General features: G+C 35.9%; 1 protein-coding gene across 4 annotated transcripts; it reads left to right on the plus strand.

Moving 5' to 3' along the window:
- The first annotated feature begins 714 nt into the window (after nucleotides 1-714).
- On the plus strand, nucleotides 715-17757 carry LOC133871808 (chloroplast envelope membrane protein). Of its 4 annotated transcripts, none has more exons than XR_009900875.1 (8): nucleotides 715-1786; nucleotides 2761-2846; nucleotides 6087-6260; nucleotides 12027-12141; nucleotides 15282-15379; nucleotides 15824-15959; nucleotides 16669-16790; nucleotides 17393-17757. XR_009900875.1 is itself a non-coding variant. In XM_062309233.1 (7 exons), exons 1-7 carry the CDS (start codon nucleotides 1175-1177, stop codon nucleotides 16735-16737), a joined length of 1290 nt encoding a protein of 429 aa, XP_062165217.1. In that variant the 5' UTR covers nucleotides 715-1174; the 3' UTR covers nucleotides 16738-17080. The 4 variants fall into 4 exon arrangements, 1 of the variants encoding a protein (XP_062165217.1); XR_009900876.1 differs by lacking the exon at nucleotides 17393-17757 and adding an exon at nucleotides 16872-17080; XR_009900877.1 differs by lacking the exon at nucleotides 17393-17757 and adding an exon at nucleotides 16896-17080.
- The last annotated feature ends 2847 nt before the right edge of the window (nucleotides 17758-20604 follow it).

Raw genomic sequence — 20604 nt, forward strand, 5'->3', positions numbered from 1 at the left:
CTCTCTTTACATGATGCACATCGACAGAGATAAAAGAATGAATGATAGACTAGATATCTTTAATAATTTTGCCACAAGCTTGATTACATACCTCCTCCTTCATCAAAGCCGACATCACCACCAAAGAGTCTCCTTCCAAAATCACCTTTGCTACCGCCGCCTCTCTGCCAAAAGAAATTGCATGACAAGCTGCTATTGCCTCTGCCAGTAGTATGACAATCCTATTCCTACCTAATAAAGCAAATAATTCAACAATTAATTGTAGGGATTCTAATTCCTCCCATCCCACTCCTATCTCACAATTGTCTACGTGGACTAATAATGTAGGAGCAACCCTAGTGAGCTCTCTATTTCAAAATTTTCACCAAATTTTGGTGAAAAACTCAAAAAAGTCTACTTCAACAAACTCTCTATAATTTTTCTATTTTGGCTATTGTAAGAATTTCACTCTAAATTTGGCTCACAAATTTCATATGCTATTAAATATTTAATAATTTATCTCTCATTTCACTTTAAAAAAATATTTAGAAAGTTTGATGTAGGAAGTTTGTTAAAAGCAGTAGTTAAAATAATAAAAGAATAAGATAAAAATGAGACACCAAACAATTCTCTTATTGGAATATGTCCGCCACTGCAGTTGGAAGAGAAAAAGAAAAAGAAAAAGAAAAAGATTGACTGTAGCTTTAAAGACGAGATCCTCAAACGAAAAGAAGTCACGTCATTTTTACAAAGCCTGGGCAATCAGTTATCTACTAGCCCAACCCAAAACCGTTATCCTATTATCCGTACAGCTCAAGCTCAAGCTCAAGCTCAAAGAGAAGAAAAGGCGCCCCCCTCCCCCTTTTCTCAGCTACTCTTCCCTGCGCATTAGCAACCAAGAAAACTTGAGGTGGGGTTTGGCTGTTTATGCATTTACTCAGTTGGTAATCGATTTTGCACTCTTTGATGCTTTACTTTCTTCGGTTAATCTCGTGATGCATTCCTGGAATTACATAGAGAATCTTTCGTCAGTTTTTGGTTGAACTATGAACCGCATGTTAGACCCTAAACAAACCAAAGAAAGATGTCGTCTTTGAGTGTGTGGGTAGGGAATGAGGGTTTTAGTTGTCTCACGAGCACAACTTGGATTGCTTTATTGCTTTTTTGAGAAGCTGAAAAATGTGGGGTTACATTCATGTTCTTAATGAGCACTTCAATGGTCTTATGCCACAACTTCATCTTCGCTAACCGGAAAGTGCGTCGGGGATTGTGTTCTTTCCACGATTCATCTAATTCTGTGGCTCAATTGGGTTGTAAGCGCAGGTGGGTTAGTGGGTTTATTCCGAATGCTAAGAAGAATAGCCGCAATTCGAGGAAAAGGAGTTGGTGGCAGAAGTTCTTTTTCGATGATGAAGGGAATTGGCTTGGTTTGAAGGATGATGACATGCTTGAGGACCAATCGGAGGGCTTGAGTGATGAAGAGTTGTCTGAAGGAGACAAGTTTGAGGCGTGGAAGAGGAGGGCTGAGGCGATCATAGAGTTGAGGGAAGCACAGGAGGATATGGTGAATGAGGAGAGTCGGAGGTGGGAGGATTGGCTTGTGGATGGGACAAACCATGTTAATGGTCCTTCCTGGAGTCAAGATTGGGACAATGGAGCAGGGGAGTCGAGGGAAGATGTGGCAGATCCCACTGAGATGGTTCCTGAGAGGGGTTGGGCTGAGTCTGTGAGGGATTTGGTCCTTGGTCAGGAAGATGATGATATGCTCTATGAAGACCGAGTATTTCGGTATGCCTCACTGAATTCGGTAAGAAAATATATGCAACTTCTTCAGCTTTCTATTTGTGAGTGTGTTATCAATATAATATGTTCGTATGAAGTGCTACTCTATATGAATATGCATCACGTTAATATTTATGGGTTTCTACTTTCTAATGCTATTCATCTTGATGCATCCTCACAAATAATCATCACATATCAAATGGTTGAGATGGCAAATTGACAACTTCTCAGTAAGGCAACACAAACCTGGTATTTGTGTCTGACCATCTAGAGCACTTGAGTGGTCTTTTAAGATTTTGACACTGAAATTTTCCTTTTGTTTGTTCTCTTCATGACCCTGGTCAAAGTGCTTGATTTCTGTAATAATGCGTCTTTAAGTAAGAGGAGTTCATAAAGTTTCTTTCCAGAGAGAAATTCTTTTGTTGCTCAATTTGATTTTTTGGTGGACTTGAGATCCCCTGTATAGGGATTTCAGGTGTCTGCATACTGCAGGGTATCTAATGCTTTGGATGTTCAGTAATAGGTATAAAATCCTTGGGACAGGCACACAATCAATTTTGAATGGAGCGGAACATTTATAAGAACTGCATATTCAATATACTCTTGGTTTTCAGGTGTTGGAATATCTGGATATGAATGCTGGTCCTTCAAGACTGCTGCTGCTGTAGTCTGATTGTGGAAGCATCTCTGTTCCAAAGCTTTAATTAAGCATCTTGGTGTTGTGATTTGTGGGTGTCTGTGAGAAAGAGAGTTTAATAACTTAAATAATTGAATTTTGACAGTTATATGGCATTAGATTTCTCTCTTCATTACAACATGCAGTGCAGTATTAAGAGTCATAATATGAATTTAATTTTTTACTTATGAAAAAAAAATTGAGTTCAATTATTTTACTCCATCAGCCTGCCTATAATCGTTCTTTTAGAAATTTGGATAATGTGCTGATTTCTATTGTTAAACGTAACTCGATGTCCTAAGCTATATCCTTCCTTGTTTCAGGCTAAATTTTTGGCTGTATTGATAATTATACCCTGGGCCTTGGATTTTGTGGTGCATGACTATGTTCTCATGCCTTTTTTGGACAGGTAAGTTTTGAGACAGTGTGATTTTAGCTTGCATATTGCCTAAGATTTTCAAACAAAAATATGATAACGAATATTCTTTTGCCTAATTTTTCAAGATTAAATATTCTTCTTTGCTTGAATACATACACTCTCCCAAACTTGATGACTGTCTCTTAATCATTGTATGTATCCTTTTGAACTTCCCCCTGAGCATTTTCTGAACTTTAAAGGGAAAGCAACCAAAAATCTTGAATAATTATAAATGAATATTAACTTTCTTTCCATTCTCTGTAAGGGTAGCAGAAGGAACTACATTCTATAGGACATTTCCTTCCATAGCTAGAAAGCCACTAAATGCTGACGCAATGTGAAATTGCCCATTGATGCAGTAAAAATCCAAGAACACTCCAAAATACTAAGAATAACTTAGATTAAATGATTAGAACAAGAAGAACATGTTTGATTAGATGGACATCTCATATTTTTTAGCTCACAAACATAACAAGGAGATTGATTACTTAGTCACTCTCTATTAATTAGCTGGTTCATGCATCTATTGATATTGTAGTCCAGACAAAGAGTGCAACATTGGTGGGACTTGAGCATGCCAAATTATCGTTACTGAAGAGGAATTTACAATTAATGGTTGCTTGTGTAAATGAAAACCGCTGAGATTATTATTGGGATCCAGGCAACAACGAGTTTATCAACTTTTTTGGAAATGATACAAAGAAAAATGTCTTTGTTTACAATAGAAAAAATTTCCTATAATGAACTGTATAATAATTGGAAAGCACTGAGTGTTGGAATCAGAAGCAACACTAGATGATTTAAAACATGTGATAGCTCCTTGTCACTGAAATTCTTCGTGAAATATAAGGATGGAGGACTAGGATCAGAGCCTTTTGGCTTATATGGGCAATTTGGGCCTGTTTGATGGCGACAAAAGCGTACAAAGCTGGGAATGTATTAGTAACAGGCCATTGCTCACATCATTAGTCTAGTCAAACATTCACTTTATCCTGGTCAGTTGCCATCCACCTGAAGCTGGATACCTTTCTTATTGGATATGCCTTTTATAGATCCTTTTGAAAGCTGATATGCAAGAGGAAGAAGCCTCCTTTTTTCACATTCATTAGTGTTTCCATATTTCAAGAGTAACACTACTCCTGTAGCTTTCCAACTTGACACTTACTTCCTATGGAGATTTTTTTTTTTGATAAGTAAATGAAATTTTATAAAAGCGTAAGGCGCCCCTCTAAGTACACTGGAAGTATACACAAGGAAACGCCTAAGAAGACAAAGAAAAACGAACAAGAAAATCAGAAAAGCTAATACACACGGGAAACAAAAAAGCCTCCGTCCAAAGATACAACGTATGAAAAAACGAAGCAACAAAATTCTCCATAGAATTCTCCAAGTCTTCAAAACACCTAAAATTTCTCTCCTTCCAAACACACCAAAGAATGCAAATAGGCACCATCTTCCAAACTGCAGCACTCCTTGACCTACCTGCCTTCCACCAACATGCGAATAAATCGACAACTCTCCTAGGCATAACCCAAGAAATACCAAACCTAGAAAAGACATGATTCCACAAAGTAGTAGCCACATCACAATGAAGAAGAAGATGGTCTACAATTTCCCCGTCTCTTTTGCACAAGTAGCATCTATCCACAATGATGATCTTTCGCTTCCTGAGATTATCCGCTGTAAGAATCTTTCCAAGGGCTGCCGACCACGCGAAGAACGCCACCCTCGAAGGAGCCTGAGTCCCCCACACACTCTTCCAAGGGAAATGACTGCCCTCACAGCCGGCCAAGGAGCTGAAATAGGACTTAACCTTGAACACTCATTTCTTGGAAGGGACCCACCTAAGCCTATCAGCACGATCTCTACTCACCTTGGCTAAATGCAACACATGAAAGAAGGATGCAAAGACACCCACTTCCCAGTCATGTGCCTCTCTAAAAAAGCTCACATTCCACTGTATAGAGCCGTCCAAAACCTCCATATTATCCGCAACGGAAGCATCCTTCATCCGAGCTATACCAAAAAGAATAGGAAATGCTTCCTTCAACACCCTATCCCCGCACCACAGATCATGCCAAATATAAGCTTCACTAGAAGATTCAACAAATATAAGATGTTTTTGCCGTTGAATTTTATATAAAATATAAGAACCAAGCCTTGCAGCCTACATGGGTAACTTTTTTTGCATCCCTAACAACAACAATAGCATTTAAAGCTGGGAATAGCCTGTAACAGGTCCTTGCTCACACCATGGTCTAATAATTTTTTCCCCTTTCTCTTTATTAGTTGCTACTCACCTGAAGCTGAATAACTTTATTATTGGACATGCCTTTTCAAATAATAGGAACAATTTGATAAAATAGAAAAAAGGTTGGGGAATCAATTTACATTATTCATCAATATAACCCTTCATTGTTGCGACTATATCATGAAACATCTTTGCTTGTGTTTGCTTTTGAGTTGATTTCGTGCCTTCTGCTGTATGTTAAATGCTCCCATCATTATCTTTATACGGATAGATGATAGATGAGATAAATTTTATATCATTCTACTAATTGAAAAGAAAAGGAAAAAAAAAACATTCTCCTTTAGTTTCATGCTCAGATAAAATGGTTCTGCTAAAATATGTCATAAATTCACTATATCACTTAACTAAAGTCTTTGGATTTGATTTTTACTTTGATAACATTTGGTAACATAAAATTTAATTGCAAGAAGAATTATGGGGATAGTTTGTCTTTACCAATATTCCTGATTACTAGTCAGGAATGCACATGAAGATATTGGACCTACAAGCATGCACGTGCATGGACATATTTGTTGGTTTTGAAACAAAAAAATCAAGTTAAGGGTTTTCTTTATACCAAATTTAATTTCTGTATTTTCTGACCTTTTCCATTCTCCTTCCCATATAATTATTGTTTATAAATAGGTAAAATTCCTGTTGCAGATACAACAGATGCCTTGTTGAAGCTTGACTTTAACTGTTTGTATTAGAATGTTGTCCCTTTTTTTTTCTTTTTTCTTTTTTTCTTTCTTCAATTTTTTTCCCGATTACTATAGTGATGGCTGATCCTAGATTTTGTATAGAATGATGGATGCTTTTGTTCTAGCTGAAGTTAAAGATTTGTTGGTAAATTTACTTGAATCAAGGATTCCTTTGTCTGCTACTGTGCTTGAACCTAAATTTCCTGAATAGTGAATCAGTAACGCATGTTTTATGAACAGATATGTAAAGACGGTTCCACTTGCGGCACAGATGCTAGATGTGAGAAGAAATCAAAAGCTTGAAATGGTAAAAGAATTAAAAATTGAGAGAGCAAGATTCAAGCTTGAGGTAGACATTGGTAAATCTCCACCTCTTTCTGATGAAGAAGTTTGGTGGGAGTTACGGCATAAAGCGTAAGTTTAGCACTCTTTTGTGTTCCAATTTCGCCAGATCTTGTTTGTGATACTATCTTATTTTGTATTCATCTTGTTGTTGTGGTTGCTAAAATTGTATCAAGTTGAGTAAGGGTTAGATAACAAGGAACTACTTATGCACAAAGAAAGTTAAAAGTAGCAAAACTTTAGAAAGAGTGAGAGATAAGTTTGCTACCCTTACCTATCAAAAAAAAAGTTTGCTACCCTTGAATGCATGACCACATAGAAGGGCCTGATTGGTAAAACTCTCTAATGGCATCATTGTGCTGTTAGTCCTACAGTGTAATCCTCCACATGTTTCACAGCATTCAGGCTGCTAAGACTTTAGAATTGGATCGAAGAATTTGAATAAAGTTAGTTTGGGAAAACGCTTATAATCTCTCTTAAGCAAATTTATCAAGCAGTAAGAGACCTGACATGTAATGTAGGTAATGTTGTCACATGATATTATGGCACCAAAACCATCCTCTCAAATGAAATAATTTTGTTGTAATTGAAGTCTCCAACAGTCAGCTAAGAAATCTTTCTCCTCTTGGTGGTATATCTATTTGTCTTTCTTATCTTTTATGTATGATAAGACACAAAACTAATGAAATATACAGCAAGATATGAGAGGGGAGAAGAACTTGTAATGACAGGAAGAAAAAAGCATGCAGCTCCACTGAAAACTGGCAGCTTAAAACTTCACAAGGCTGGCTAGAATTACGACAACTTGACATGATATATATGCTGAGCTTGTCCCTCTTAGAAGTTCACCTTTTGTTTTAAGGACTTTCCTGTGTATTAGCTGATCAGGGTTCCATGATATGTAAATTCTACAGTTTCTAATGAGGTCGACTCTCTTAAAGATAAGATACCTCTGAGGACCAGGAAACTGCTTATTAGTTGAATGACAGAATGAGAAGAATTATTTTCCACTAAAAGAATCTCTATAGTACTCTTGATCACATCATTTATTCCTTTCTAAAGCCAATAAAAAATTAGCCAAAGACGAGAAAGAAGAGAAGCCACTAATCTGTAATAGAAAAAGGCAAAGACAATATTTCTTGCATCGGTCTACTCTCAATCTCAAGAAGACATGGATCTTTTGGTGATATGCAATGAACATTGACCTTGAAATTTAAATTCATAAAAAAGAAATGATAAATTGAGAACAAAATTTTTGGTAAAAATCTAGATTAATGGCAGTTGCTATATTCTGTCAAGAGGACTTTCTGCCTTAGGGGCAATTGCTCTTGGGCGATAGGACAGCTACAGCACGTCTCAGATTATTAGAAAGTTTTCCAACTTAGCAGTGACGGAATGAGAACCTTGAAACATATGCAAATTCATACAATGATATCCCAGTTGACAAGAGTCCTCCAGATTTTCCACCTAAAGAGCACAAAATCTCTTGATCCCCGTTCTCCGCAGACCATGCAACTTCATTAATTATTTATCGATCAAATTATAAAGAGTTTAGTTTCCATCTGCAAGGATTTTAGGCAGTAAAATCTGGTCATTAAAATGTCGTGCAACTTTGTCAGGGCTTTGTATGGTGTGATGGCATATTACCGGCCAACCATTGGTCTAATTGAGGCATATAGGCAAGGCTAGGGTTCTCAAGAGGCATAGTTAACTTAAGAAGTCCTACAATATGATCATGCATATTCTCATAATTATGTATATGAAATATCTGTAACCAAGAATGAAGGACTATGAATAGCAGAAGTTTGTAAAGTCTGCATATTTGAGTAAATTCCTCCTTTCCACCCTAAATTATAGGGTCATTTACAATATTCCCCTTTAGTCTTAAATTTGAGCAATCAACCTTCTACATTATGAAATTAGGTACAATGTCTCCTCACCGTTATATTTTTTCCATTTATTTTTTCATATTTAACCTTAATTTTCAAGTTCTTATCAGGTGTAATTTAACCTACTTTCAGTGGTGGAAATTAATGAAGGGGTTAATCAAGTGATAAGCACATTAAATTCTAAGGCTGAATAGAACAGAAATTGGGAAAATTTTAACAATTAGTCGAAATTGCGATTGACTCCATAGTTTAGATGGTTGATTGATCAAATTTAAAGTTTACACGGGACGTTGCTACTAACCTTATGGTTTAGGATAGGAAAATGTAATTTACCCATTACTTTTTTTCAAGTTTAGCAAACACTGGTAAATCACAGTTAACTTATTTCATTGATTACTTTTATAAGTGCTGGTGGTTGTTCTAGAAAAGCTATATAATTAGCCAACTACTGGTACCACTTATTTCTTTGTTCCTTGGCTCCTTCACCATCCTTAGTACTTTGTACTCTGTCACCATGAGTTTTGGTTTTGGGTGATAGTGACTCCCTCATAACAGCCTAAGACCCATATGTTGCTACCAAACTGGTTGTAACACATCTCTCATGGAAAATAGGAAGAAATATGTTAACATAGTACCATTTGTCTAAGCTTTTTTTACCAAAGCCTTGGTTTCCATGGCATCACATGTTTATTCTATTGTATAAGAACAAGCCCAAAGGAAACCAAAAAGTTTTCCTGGAGAGAACTTAGCATTTACATCTATATTGTTCTGTCATTTTGTAGATTTTCGGTTAATACTCCAAAATAGTTCACGGTTAATACTCCAAAACAGTTCAGAAACTCATATGTATCCAAATGTTAATTTTCTTGTTATAGATGGTATAATCTAATGTTCTACCTGGTCTCATATTCGTTAGAGTCTCCAAAATTACTACCACACTTGGAAACAAGAAGCTTAGTACCAATCAAATTTAAAATTCTTCTCACTTAAGATACCAATGTTAATTGAAACATGTGGGAAAGACATCATAATGGGAATTTGTCAGTCTTGACTTTGTCTCCTATCAAATAAAAAGTTCATAAATGAGTAAAGTTTCGACTTATTAGCTTAGTGGGCGGAGTGTACAAAATTGTTGCCAAAGTTCTAGCTAATAGTTGAAAATGCTTTCGTCAAGGGTAGGCAGATCCTAGACTTAGTTCTCATTGCCAATTAGTGCATTGATTGTTGGCTTAGATTTGAGGTTTCAGGTGTGTTGTGCAAATTGGATATTGAAAAGGCTTTTGACCATGTCAATTGGGACTTCCTTTTGTACATGTTAAATGGGTGACATACAACATATCCTATGTGCGCTTTTCAGTCTTGGTGAATGGGACTCCGTTAATTTTCTTTAGTAGCTCCCGTGGCCTGAGGCAGGGAGATCCACTGCCCCTTTCTATTTGTTATTGTTATAGAGGCGTTAAGTAAAATGATTTCAGCTTTAGTGGATGGGGGTCTTTTATCGGGCTTCATGGCGAGGTCAAGGAGTGGTGGTGCTATCAACATTTCTCACCCCCTTTTTTTTTTGTTTGCGAATGACACATTGATATTTAGCAAGGCAAATCCAGATCATCTTCGCAATTTACGTAGTTTGTTTTTATGCTTTGAAGCGGTTTATAGTTTAGTATTAATCTATCTAAATCAGAATTAGTCCTAGTTGGCAATGTAATGAATGTCTGGCTAGCATTTTGGGCTACATGGTATCTTTCTTGCCTATGAAGTACCTAGGTCTTCCCTTGGGAGCCAAGTCTATTTGGATAACATTATTGAAAAGGTAGAGCGTTGTTTGGCTGGATAGAAGATGATGTACTTGTCAAAGGGTGTGGGAGAGTTACATTGATTAAGAGCACTTTATTTAATCTGCCTACCTACTTCAGGTCCCTTTTCCCCCTTCCAATTGGTGTGGCCAATCACCTAGAGAAGTTGTAGCGGGATTTTTTGTGAGGTGGTATGGGTGAAGAGTTCAAGTTTCACTTGGTTTGCTGGACTAAGGTGTGTACTCCGATATCCGAAGGAGGGTTGGGAGTTTGGAATTTGCTTATGTCCAGCCAAGTTCTTTTGGGGAAATGGCTTTAGCTCTATGTTCATGAGAGAGAGGCCTTATTGGAGGATGATTGTGGATTCTAAATATGACAGTGCTTGGGGTGGGTGGCGTTCAAATGAGGTCCATGGAATGTATGGGGTAGGGCTTTGGAAGAATATTAGGAGGGGATGGGGGGAGCTTTCTAGCCATACTAGATTTGAGATGGGGGATGGCTCTGAAATTCGATTATGGCGTAATGTTTGGTGTGGGGATCAAGTCTCAAGACAACTTTTCTAAACTTGTTTAGCATTGCCAGTTAAAAGGATGCTGCAGTGGAAGACCATTTGAAGCTTTCTAATGCCCTCCATAAGTGGAATATTAATTTTCTCAGAGTGGCTCACGATTGGGAGATGGACATATTTACCTCATTCTCCACTTTGTTGTATTCCGTTAGAGTGAGACTGGGTGGTGAAGATAGTCTTTGTTGGATTTTTTCTAGGAGATGATTGTTTGATGTTAGATCTTTTTTTGATAAGTAATAATTCATAAAAACACAAAGGGGCGCAACCCTAGTACACAGGAAGTATACAAAAGAGCCCCTATCGAGGAAATAAACGAACATGAAAGTAAAAAATCAGCAAACGACATACGACCCAGGCTATGCGCCGACACCCACAGATATAACATATTAAGCACATTTCTACAAATAGCCCCAACTGTAACCTCCACATCCTCAAAAAGCCTAGAATTTCTGTCGCACCACAAACCCCACAAAACACATAAAGGAACCTGTTTCCAACTACGGATAGCAGAATCACGACCCGCAAGGTTCCCCAACCACTCATTAAATCCAAAACACTACTAGGCATAACCCACTCCACCCCAAACAAGCTATAAAAGTAACTCCAAACAACCCGCGCCACGTCACAATGAAGAAGGATGTGATCAACGGATTCCCCGTGCTTCTTACACATAACACACCACTCTACCACCACAATACCACGCCTACGTAAATTATCATGAGTTAAAATCTTTCCTAAAGCTGCTGTCCAAACAAAAAACGCCACCCGCTTTGGAGCTTGAACACTTGATGTTAGATCTTGCTACAATGTTCTTGTTCCCCATGATAATACTCCTTTGGAGGAGTATTTGGCAGAATAAGGTTCCTTTGAAAGTGACTTTCTTTGCATGGTCGGCTGCTTTAGAGAAGATTCTCACCAATCTAAGGAACCGACATATCATTGTGGTTGAGTAGTATTGCATGTGTAAGAAGAATGAGGATTCAATGGATCATCTCCTACTCCACTATGAGATTGCATGTGCTCTTTGGAATACTATCTTCAACAATATAGGGCTGGCTTGGGTTTTGCCTAGAAGTGTAGTAGATCTCTTTGCCTGATGGAGCGCCATGGGTAGGTTTCAGCTTGATTCAATTTGGAAGATGATTTCGACTTGCCTTGTGTGGTGTCTTTAGAGGGAAAGAAACGATTGGAGCTTTGAGGACCGTGAGAGAACCTTAGTGGAATTAAAGCTTTATTCTTTAAGGCTCTTTTTCCTTGGGTTGCTACCTCAAATTTTAATATTTTTAATTATCATGTTGTTTTTAGATCTCTATTCTGCTTCTAACTAAGTTTTTTTCTTGTATATTCTCTGTGTACTTGGATTGCGCCTTTATGCCTTTTAATGAATTTACGATTACTTATTAGAAAAAAAAAAAAAAAAAAAAAAAAAAAAAAAAAAAAAGAGATGTTACGGTGACAATTTTATGTTAAACATTTGTTGCCCCCAGAAAAGCTTTCTTTATGTTCTATTCTTATGAAAGTAAATTTCCAATTTCAATTACTCTAGTGAATGCTATTTTTATAGGCTTTCTATTTGTTTCTTCAACAGATTAGAGTTGAGAGATGAGTGGAGGTTAGAGAACCGTAGAGCATTTGCCAACATATGGTCAGATGTGGTATTTGGGATCTCATTATTCATTCTTTTATACTTCAATCAGGCTAAAGTAAGTTACCATTGCTCTGTCATATCCTTTTTTCTTTTTTTTTTTTTTTTGTGCAAGAATTCTGTTGCCTATTACTATTTACCACAAATTTTCTAATGCATCCATAGTGCTTTAGTGAATCCTAGTCCATGAGCTACTGCAGATGACAATAATCATAGATCTGCTTTCTGTCTACTGGTTGTACCATCCAAAATATGTTTGTAATTCAATCTCATTAGAAAGTGTAGAGGGGTACAATCCTAGTACACAAGAAATATATAAGAGAAGCCTCCTATTAAGGAGAAAAAGAAAAACAAAAGTACAAAAAATTAGAAAAACTAAAAAATTGCAAAGTATTATACGCCACTATCCATGCATGAAGAGATTTGAACATAATATTTTTTAGCTCAATCCTTTAATCCTCAACCTCTTGACCCTCTCATTCAATTCTCTCACATTCTGTGGTACAATGTTAGGTTTTATAAGGAACACTTAGAGCCCCTCCCCTCTCCTTTCACTCTATTGGAGTGGCCTCCCTTAATGTCATAATTAACCGGACAAACCAACCTCTTTAATTCACGGTTGCCTCTGTTAGCTGACTTAGAACATAAATCTGGAGTACTAGCCAAACTGTTCTGATGTTGACTTGCTCGGATCATTGTAAACATTGCCATCATTTGATCCTCAAACCCCTCACATGACAACCCCACTACATGACATAAAATTTTCACCCTCAACCACCCAGTCTGAAGACACCGATCAAGGCAAACCCTGTTCTTCAACTACAACGTGGGTGGCTATTAATGGTTCACTTCCCTTAACCTCCTCACCATGATATGGCACAACAACCATAGAATGATGAATCACATCCCCACAAGAAGAAAACATACCATTTTCAATCTCATCTCTATCCAAATAGTTGGCCCACGCCACCTCTAAATTATGACCCTTTATGCTCCCTTCCCCCACCTCGTTCTCCAAAGGAACCAAGGAGGTCCCAGAAAACCAATTCAAAAAAGGCCCACTAGCCCCTTGTCCACTGTCTAACACTTGTTGCAAAAACTTAGCACCCACCTTAATTGTCTCAAAGGAGAGAGAATCTCTACCACACATTTTCCCCACCCTCTGCCTTCTCTGCCCCTCGAAATGACGATGAAGCATCTCCACCCTCGTACATCGTATTCCAATACCACCAAGAACCTTCCATGATTATTCGCACGTCCTTGTGCAACATACACGCTGCTACCAACCCTAAAAGCCCGATAGAATGCTCTCAAATTCTCTCCTTTAATCATCTCCTCCACCGTCTTCAACAACCACACCACACTTGGCTTGCCCAAGATCACCGCTTGAGATATTCCCCTGCTCCTCTCGACAAAATGAATACCTACATCCCCCCCTTCTGACAGAAGCTTGAAAGATTTTGATTTGACATAGAAATAACCCGTTGCTAACAAACAAAATGACAAATATCAAAATTCCGGTGACTATTTCGTCGAGACGTGCCCTCACAAGCCAACTGCCATCGCATAACTTTACTTAATTTGTAAACACAACTCTACTAATGGCATCCGATAGATCAAACTATGCGAACAGTAACATGAAAATAATGTAAGTGGGGTTGATTAAGTGATTGCACTGAACTGGCTCAGTTGTTTTAAGAGTAAGGATGTACAGCATCATATGTTTGTTATTTAAGAAGAAAAGAAACCCAGTTAGTTCATTGGCCTATAAAGATCTAGAAGCTAGACCAAGCTAAGTGAACAGTAACATGAAAATAATGTAAGTGGGATTGATTTAGTGATTGGCCTGAACTGGGTCAGTGTTTTTAAGAAGCAAAAATGTACAGCTTAAGCATTTCCTACGTATAGGAAGCTTTAAAGGATTATGCGTTGTCATTGCCAATGTAAGTGGCTAAATAGGGCCTAGATCTGCAGCTCATTATATTGTTAAGCACTCTATTCTTGTTCATCTTGGTCCTAGAAGAAGCTAACTAGTGGCTAAATTAGAGGGTGCCTAGACTGATCTCTTGTCAACATAAAAATACAGCAGACTTACCATACCCAGTGAGCACATGCTTCAATTCTTGAGAAAACTTTTGTTGGTATGATGGTATAGGAAAAACGGTCGCATGCATTTTAATCTTAAAGTGGTAAGTTTTTAAACATGAGCATGAAAGAACATATGTCAAATTAATTTGGCTTTGTTTGTGTTCAGAAATTGTCACAAGATACTAAATATGACTAGATCAAAAGGCTGATTGGCATATAACTACATTGCTTAGTGGCAACATTCAGTAAGATGCAATTTGTATGCCTACACCCCATATACTTAATATGTTTTTCCTTCACTAGGTAGTTTCCTGTGAATTTTATAAGCCATGAAATGTGTGTGAATGATGAAACAGGAATTATAAATGTTATCCTGAGAGCAATATTCTTAAATGTATCTCTTCCCGCTCTTTCCCCCTCTTCATCTTAACAAATAATTGAACTAGTATATCGCAAATGGTCACCCTTCAGTACCTCATGACCATCTAATATTACTATCTGCTCATTTCTACTCCGACTTTTTATTAAATTTACATTCCACATAATACCATCCACAAACAACATGCACCAAGGGATCTCATCTTGGATAGGTTTAGTGAGCTCATCCATCACTAAAAGCAAATATATAAGGATCCAAAGCTGATCCTTGATGTAATCCTATGGTAATTGGAAACCCAATCGGCATTCTTCTATAGTTCTTACGGTAGGTATTGCTCCCTTAACATATCTTTGATAATATTAATGTGCATAGCCAAAGCACCCTTCTTTTCTAAGACCCACCACATCACGGCCTCTTTATTCTTATAAACGTAATATCTAATCAAGCAATACATATGAATAGTGATTGTGAATTCTTCTTCTTATTATTTAGACAATATGTTATTAATGGTAGCATCTCAAACATTTTCAATCATGGGATTTGCCTTGAGATTCTTTTTGTGGGTGCTGAATGGGTATTGTCTTTCACTATTGCAACATGCCAAAATCTTTTCTCTTTTCTTTTTCTGCTTAAAGATATATAGTCAAGAGACAACATCTTAAACTGCATCTAAGTTTCACGGATTTTCTTACTAATCATCAATTCTTCTCTTTCTTCCCTCACTTTTGCAGGTAGCTTTGCTGAAGTTCACGGGTTACAAAATAATAAATAACATTTCAGATACTGGGAAGGCATTCTTAATTATACTTATCACAGATATTTTTTTAGGGTAATATATTCTGGTCTTCATAAAATGTAACCATTAGTATGCATTTTCTGTTGAATTAAATATGACTAGTGCAATGAATTCATTATAGTGATGAAAATTAAATGTGGCGTTATTTGATCCTAACCAAAATATTGTTTTCGTTTGATAATTTCACTTCTTTCCCTTGAGATTCATTTTTTATGGAAAAAAATTCCTTTTGTTATTTGTTCATGTGGTACAGCATATACAGATTGAAGTAGGTCAAAATGTTTTAGCTGAGTCAGTTTAAAACCTTTTCCTCATGACTCCAATCTTCTTCTTCTTTTTTCTTTCTTTCCCTTTTTTTTTTTTCCTCATGTAATCTTGCCAAATCCCTTATACTATTTCTATAACTTGGTTCATGTTGTGTGACTGATTTTCTGCTTCTCAAAATTTTAACTCTAACATGAGGTTATGGACTTGCAGGTATCACTCTGAATCTGGATGGCAGACTTTGTTAGAGATAATTGTTGAGCATTATGGGCTCGAGGTTGATCAGGCTACTGTAACCATATTTATCTGCCTAGTTCCAGTTATCATTGATGCGTGTGTGAAACTCTGGGTATGTTCTAGACTTGATTATTTTGAACAATTTTATGTCTTCCTGTTGATTTTCTTGCGAGTGTCACCCCAGTTCCCCCATCATATAGTTATTCCCTGTCACTGTGCTCCACAGCATTGTAAAGGGACTGAAGTCTTATTTCATCAAAACAACAAATACATGTCCATGTGAACGTGTGTATTTGTGTCTCTTCTGTAAAGGGTTCTGAACAGAAGAGTGTCTCTGGCTTAGAGGAGTTAATATGTTGGGTGTGGCTATGGTACCTGGCCTTTTGAATACTTAAATTCTTTTGTCAAGTAGCACTTTTGGAGCAAAAGATTCCAAATACTTTATTCTTTTGTCAGGTGGCGACTGCGAAATAATTATGAACTTTGTATATGTTGATTATTAATTTCTGACAACTATACACTCCTTTCCCAGTTTATTTGTAATTGTGGGGCTGGAAGTGCCTCGCATCTCCCTCCACCTGTGCTTATCTTTCTTGGTAGAAAAAAGAGCAAAATGTAATGTTGTTGTGTGATCAATTGTTTTGTTTGTGATTTATGATAGATGCATCTCATAAAATCTTTTTTTTAATTAACCTTTAAGGAAAGTATATTCTTAAATTTTAGCAATTTATTCAATGATAATCATGCTCTCTTATATAAATGTAGTTTTGTTTCCATTTGTGATTGGTTTTATCTCATATTTTGTTGTGCTTGTGGCCCAGTTGTTCAAATTCCTTCCAAGGTTATCCCCTAAGGTGGCAAACATTTTCCGCGAAATGAAGCGTCACTAGTGAAATTTTTAATTAGGGTTTCCTCTGGCCATTTGAAGAAATTCTGAAGGAAGGTAATTTGTCAAGTTTTTTCCTCTGCGATTTCTTCCTCAATCTTCCTTTTTATAGAGAGGCGTATATGGTTTTGAATGTAGTTGGCTATTCTATATGTAAACCAGGAGCTTCTTGTGTTTCAAGCGCCAGTGATTCACTTGGATTTATTGTAATATAGTGAAAGATCAGTCTTTACTATGAAAAAACATGAGATTTTGTTCATCAGCTCAACTATACCTTTTCATAATGACAATAGAGACAGCCTTGTATTCACAATATAAAGATATTGTAGTACTTCTCATTTGAAACAGGCATTGTAACACCCTTTAATTTGTTTCCTTTTCTTTTATTTTATTTTTTGGTATGACTAGTCACAACTGGTGAGTTTAGATGCTTAATTGTTTGGACAAAGTTTTCCACCAAACTATGTTGGGAGGAAATTTGTTCAACCCGCTCTATTAAATTGGCATTTGCCCTTATGCTTTCTCTTGTTTAGACGCACATGAGAATTACACGCCCTAACAACACATGTCAATTTATATTGAAAGTACAAATGTGAGATTTAGCATTCTCTTAATATTTTTACTGATCTAGTTGGCCCTTAATTTTTGGATCTGAACAGGTGGTGACCACACTCCACAGGGTTTTGGTTCCTAAAGCCAGCTGGTATATTTCTTGTTTGTTTGTAGCCATTTAATGTTGGGGGGTGTGTTTGATATTTTTTTTTCTAGTTTGGTTTGCTTAGAGACTAAGGATTAAATTTAAGGTCCCCCACGGCACCACAACAATTTGACTGCAACAATTTTGTTTCTTAACAACCACGCTAGCTAAACAACAAAACGCCGATCAAGCTGTAATAAAAGCGACTTCAATGCCACGCGGATTGCAGAAGAATGAATTATTTATTTTATTTTATTTTGTAAGTGAAGAATGAATTATTAATTAGTCAATGAATGGTGTGTGACCGCCATATTGATATGGAGAAAAGTCTAAGTCTTTCCTTCTTCCATACAGGCTACAGCTTTTTGATCATTCATTCATTGAATATGTGCATCCAAATATTGCAGCTCTTTAATATAGGTCTGAAACTTCTGCATCATATACTTTAATGCTCCCAATGACTTTGGAGGGCACCAACTCTGAACTAAGCTTCTTTTTTTTTTTTTTTTTTTGACAATATTTCTAATGATATTAATGCAATGGTAGCTTAATTATGGCTTAAGTACAATTTTAACTATGTGTATATAAGCTCTTTGGCACCTTCCCTCCCCTTGCGAGAATTACATATTTTTTTTAATAGCATGTGTTTTTCACATGTTTTTTTTTTTAATAACATTAATAAGAATTCATGTGCTTTTCACATGCTTTATAAATGTATGTCACTTTATTTGAACAGTTTGTAAGAATTAGTCGCAAACCAATTTGTATTACTTTCACAACCTATTTACTATTTGAATCATTGATGAAATGAGAAAATGGGCATTGATTAGAACAGTAGAATTATTTGTTTGACATTTTAGATTTATTTTACCTCCCTGTACTTAAGTACTGAAATTAAGCACAATTCAATGCTGAGTTGCTTTTTATTATAAATTTTGGTTCTCTTATTATGATAATAACAACATTGGCATATTTTGATTAGGCTTTCTTGATACTTTGGGATTTTGCGAGTACCAAGTATGTTATTTATTATTGTTTGTTACTTTTATTAAGACATTTTTTGTTGATTTATAAATAACTATCACAATATGCTAAATAATTTTATTAAAATATCATTAGAGTATGTGTCATTAGCCCTGAGTTGTTTATTGTGAAAAATCTCAAAACTAATAGGTAAATAACTTTTTAGGTTACAAAAAAATCTTATATTACATCATGGGTAGGTAAAAAAACAATTGATGCATTTTTTAAGTTTGGTTATTTTTTGTGATACACATATTGTGTTATAATTTATATTTTGAATTGTGTTTATCATACTTTTATATATTATAATAAAAACATATAGAGAGAACAAAAAAATAAAAAAAAGTTATTACATTTTATTTTAGTTATCCCCTACTAATACAAATTCCTGCTTTGCCAAAAAGAATGGGATAAAATGGGTTGTAGCTTTGTGTCTAAGTCACGGAATGAGTAATTTATAGGTTGGATTAAAATCTTGTGGTACTACGTACGGATATAGTGTTAAGTTATTGTATATTAATAAGTGAGTGAAGTCACCAAAAGAGAAAGGGGTACCATTAGATCAATGTTGATAAAGTGGGCCATCGTGAATGTTGGTTGCGGAGCGCAGTGGTATGTTACAATTTTAAGTATCTCACATGGTTTAAATACAATTTTAACAATATGTATTTAAGCTTTGAACAACCCCCATTGCAAGCTGGCTTTCAATTGCGAGTTCTATATGAAGTTTGTATCAGATTGCTTCTCACAAATCCGGTTCTTGTGTAATGAGGTTGTCCATTCTTCATGTAAGAGGGCACTCAACCCCACCCTGCTCAGGCGAGCATCACAAGTATGTAGAGTCCAAATTATCTAAACACTTACTGAAGGAGATGGCTCAAATACTTGAAGTTACTCATTTTACCTTATCCCTGTATGCTTGTCACATCAAACTAAGGCCAAGGGATTGTTTCTTCAAAAGAGCTGCCGACTTTTAAAAGTTCAAAGTAGATCTCTCAAACTGTTATTCACTGTTGTTTTCGTTTTGGACCTATTATTAAGGGAGCATTCCCTTAGGATCCTTCCTTATTTTTTTCATTCGAACCAAGAGTGTTAAGAATTTTGGCTTTGTAACAATTATTCTTAATTCAAATAGAAATAGAAAAAGAAAAAGTATAAGTGGAGCTGTAAAGTTGAGCCAAGATACCCATTGTTAAATGGCTTAAATCTAGGTAGCCATCTATAGATGTTGTAGGTGTCTAAGCGTCCTTTTTGATCTTGTTACAAAATGTCATTCAGAATATTAGGGCTATGTCAACTGTCAAGACATATAAACGTCACGCCAAGCGTGGCAATATTAGTAATAATAATTAGGGTTTTATTTGCTCTTACTTGAACGCCGCCGTATTTGGCCATCACTGTATTTACTTCTGACTTTTGAGCTATCTAAAATTTTTTTTTTTTTTTTTTTTTTTTTTTCAAGAGAAGCTCCAAGTTTTGCGTTACTTTAAGACCGCAGACCTACATGTGTCTTGTACCTGTCGGCGTGGCAGCACTTTCAAAGACATGAAGTGCTTTTGTTTGTACAACACTAAATGGCTTACAAAACAGTTTATAGGATATGTTTGGCAACCGGTGAAATTTTTTTTTTTTTTTTTTTTTAGTTAGTAAAAAGTGATAAGTGTAATATAAAGTAAAAATAATTTGTATAGAAAAATGAAATTTTTTTGAATTGTATTGAATTTCTTTTATTTGAATAATAATAAAAAATTATTAATGTGATATAAAAAGTGAAAAAAATTAAAATGTTTTGATTGTTTTTGAAAAATGCAAAAATAAAGTAGAAAAAAGTAGAAGTTGGTGCCAAACATATCCTATATATATGTCTTTGTCCTAATTAACTTTTAAACTACAAAATTAAAGAACAATCATTTCTTCAAATTTTCATATTCACACAAGTTAGCTAGTTTCATTGATGTGGATCGGAAGAAGCACACCCATGACTATACAAACTTGCTTCCGGCCGGGGTGTTTTAGGTGAAAATTCTATCAAAGCATTTGATTAAACAGCATATTATATATATATATATATATATATATATATATATATATATATATATATATATATATATATATAATGATAAAAATACAACACTTTTACAACAAGTGTAC

The sequence above is a fragment of the Alnus glutinosa genome, chromosome 6 (assembly GCF_958979055.1).
Source record: "Alnus glutinosa chromosome 6, dhAlnGlut1.1, whole genome shotgun sequence".
Classification (NCBI taxonomy): domain Eukaryota; kingdom Viridiplantae; phylum Streptophyta; class Magnoliopsida; order Fagales; family Betulaceae; genus Alnus; species Alnus glutinosa.

Coding starts and splice junctions, on each gene's coding strand:
- LOC133871808 (XM_062309233.1), top strand. CDS start 1,175: ATGTTCTTAATGAGCACTTCAATGGTCTTATGCCACAACTTCATCTTC. Junction 1,787..2,760: donor GGTATGCCTCACTGAATTCG/GTAAGAAAATAT, acceptor TCCTTGTTTCAG/GCTAAATTTTTGGCTGTATT. Junction 15,960..16,668: donor ATGCGTGTGTGAAACTCTGG/GTATGTTCTAGA, acceptor CTTGTGGCCCAG/TTGTTCAAATTCCTTCCAAG.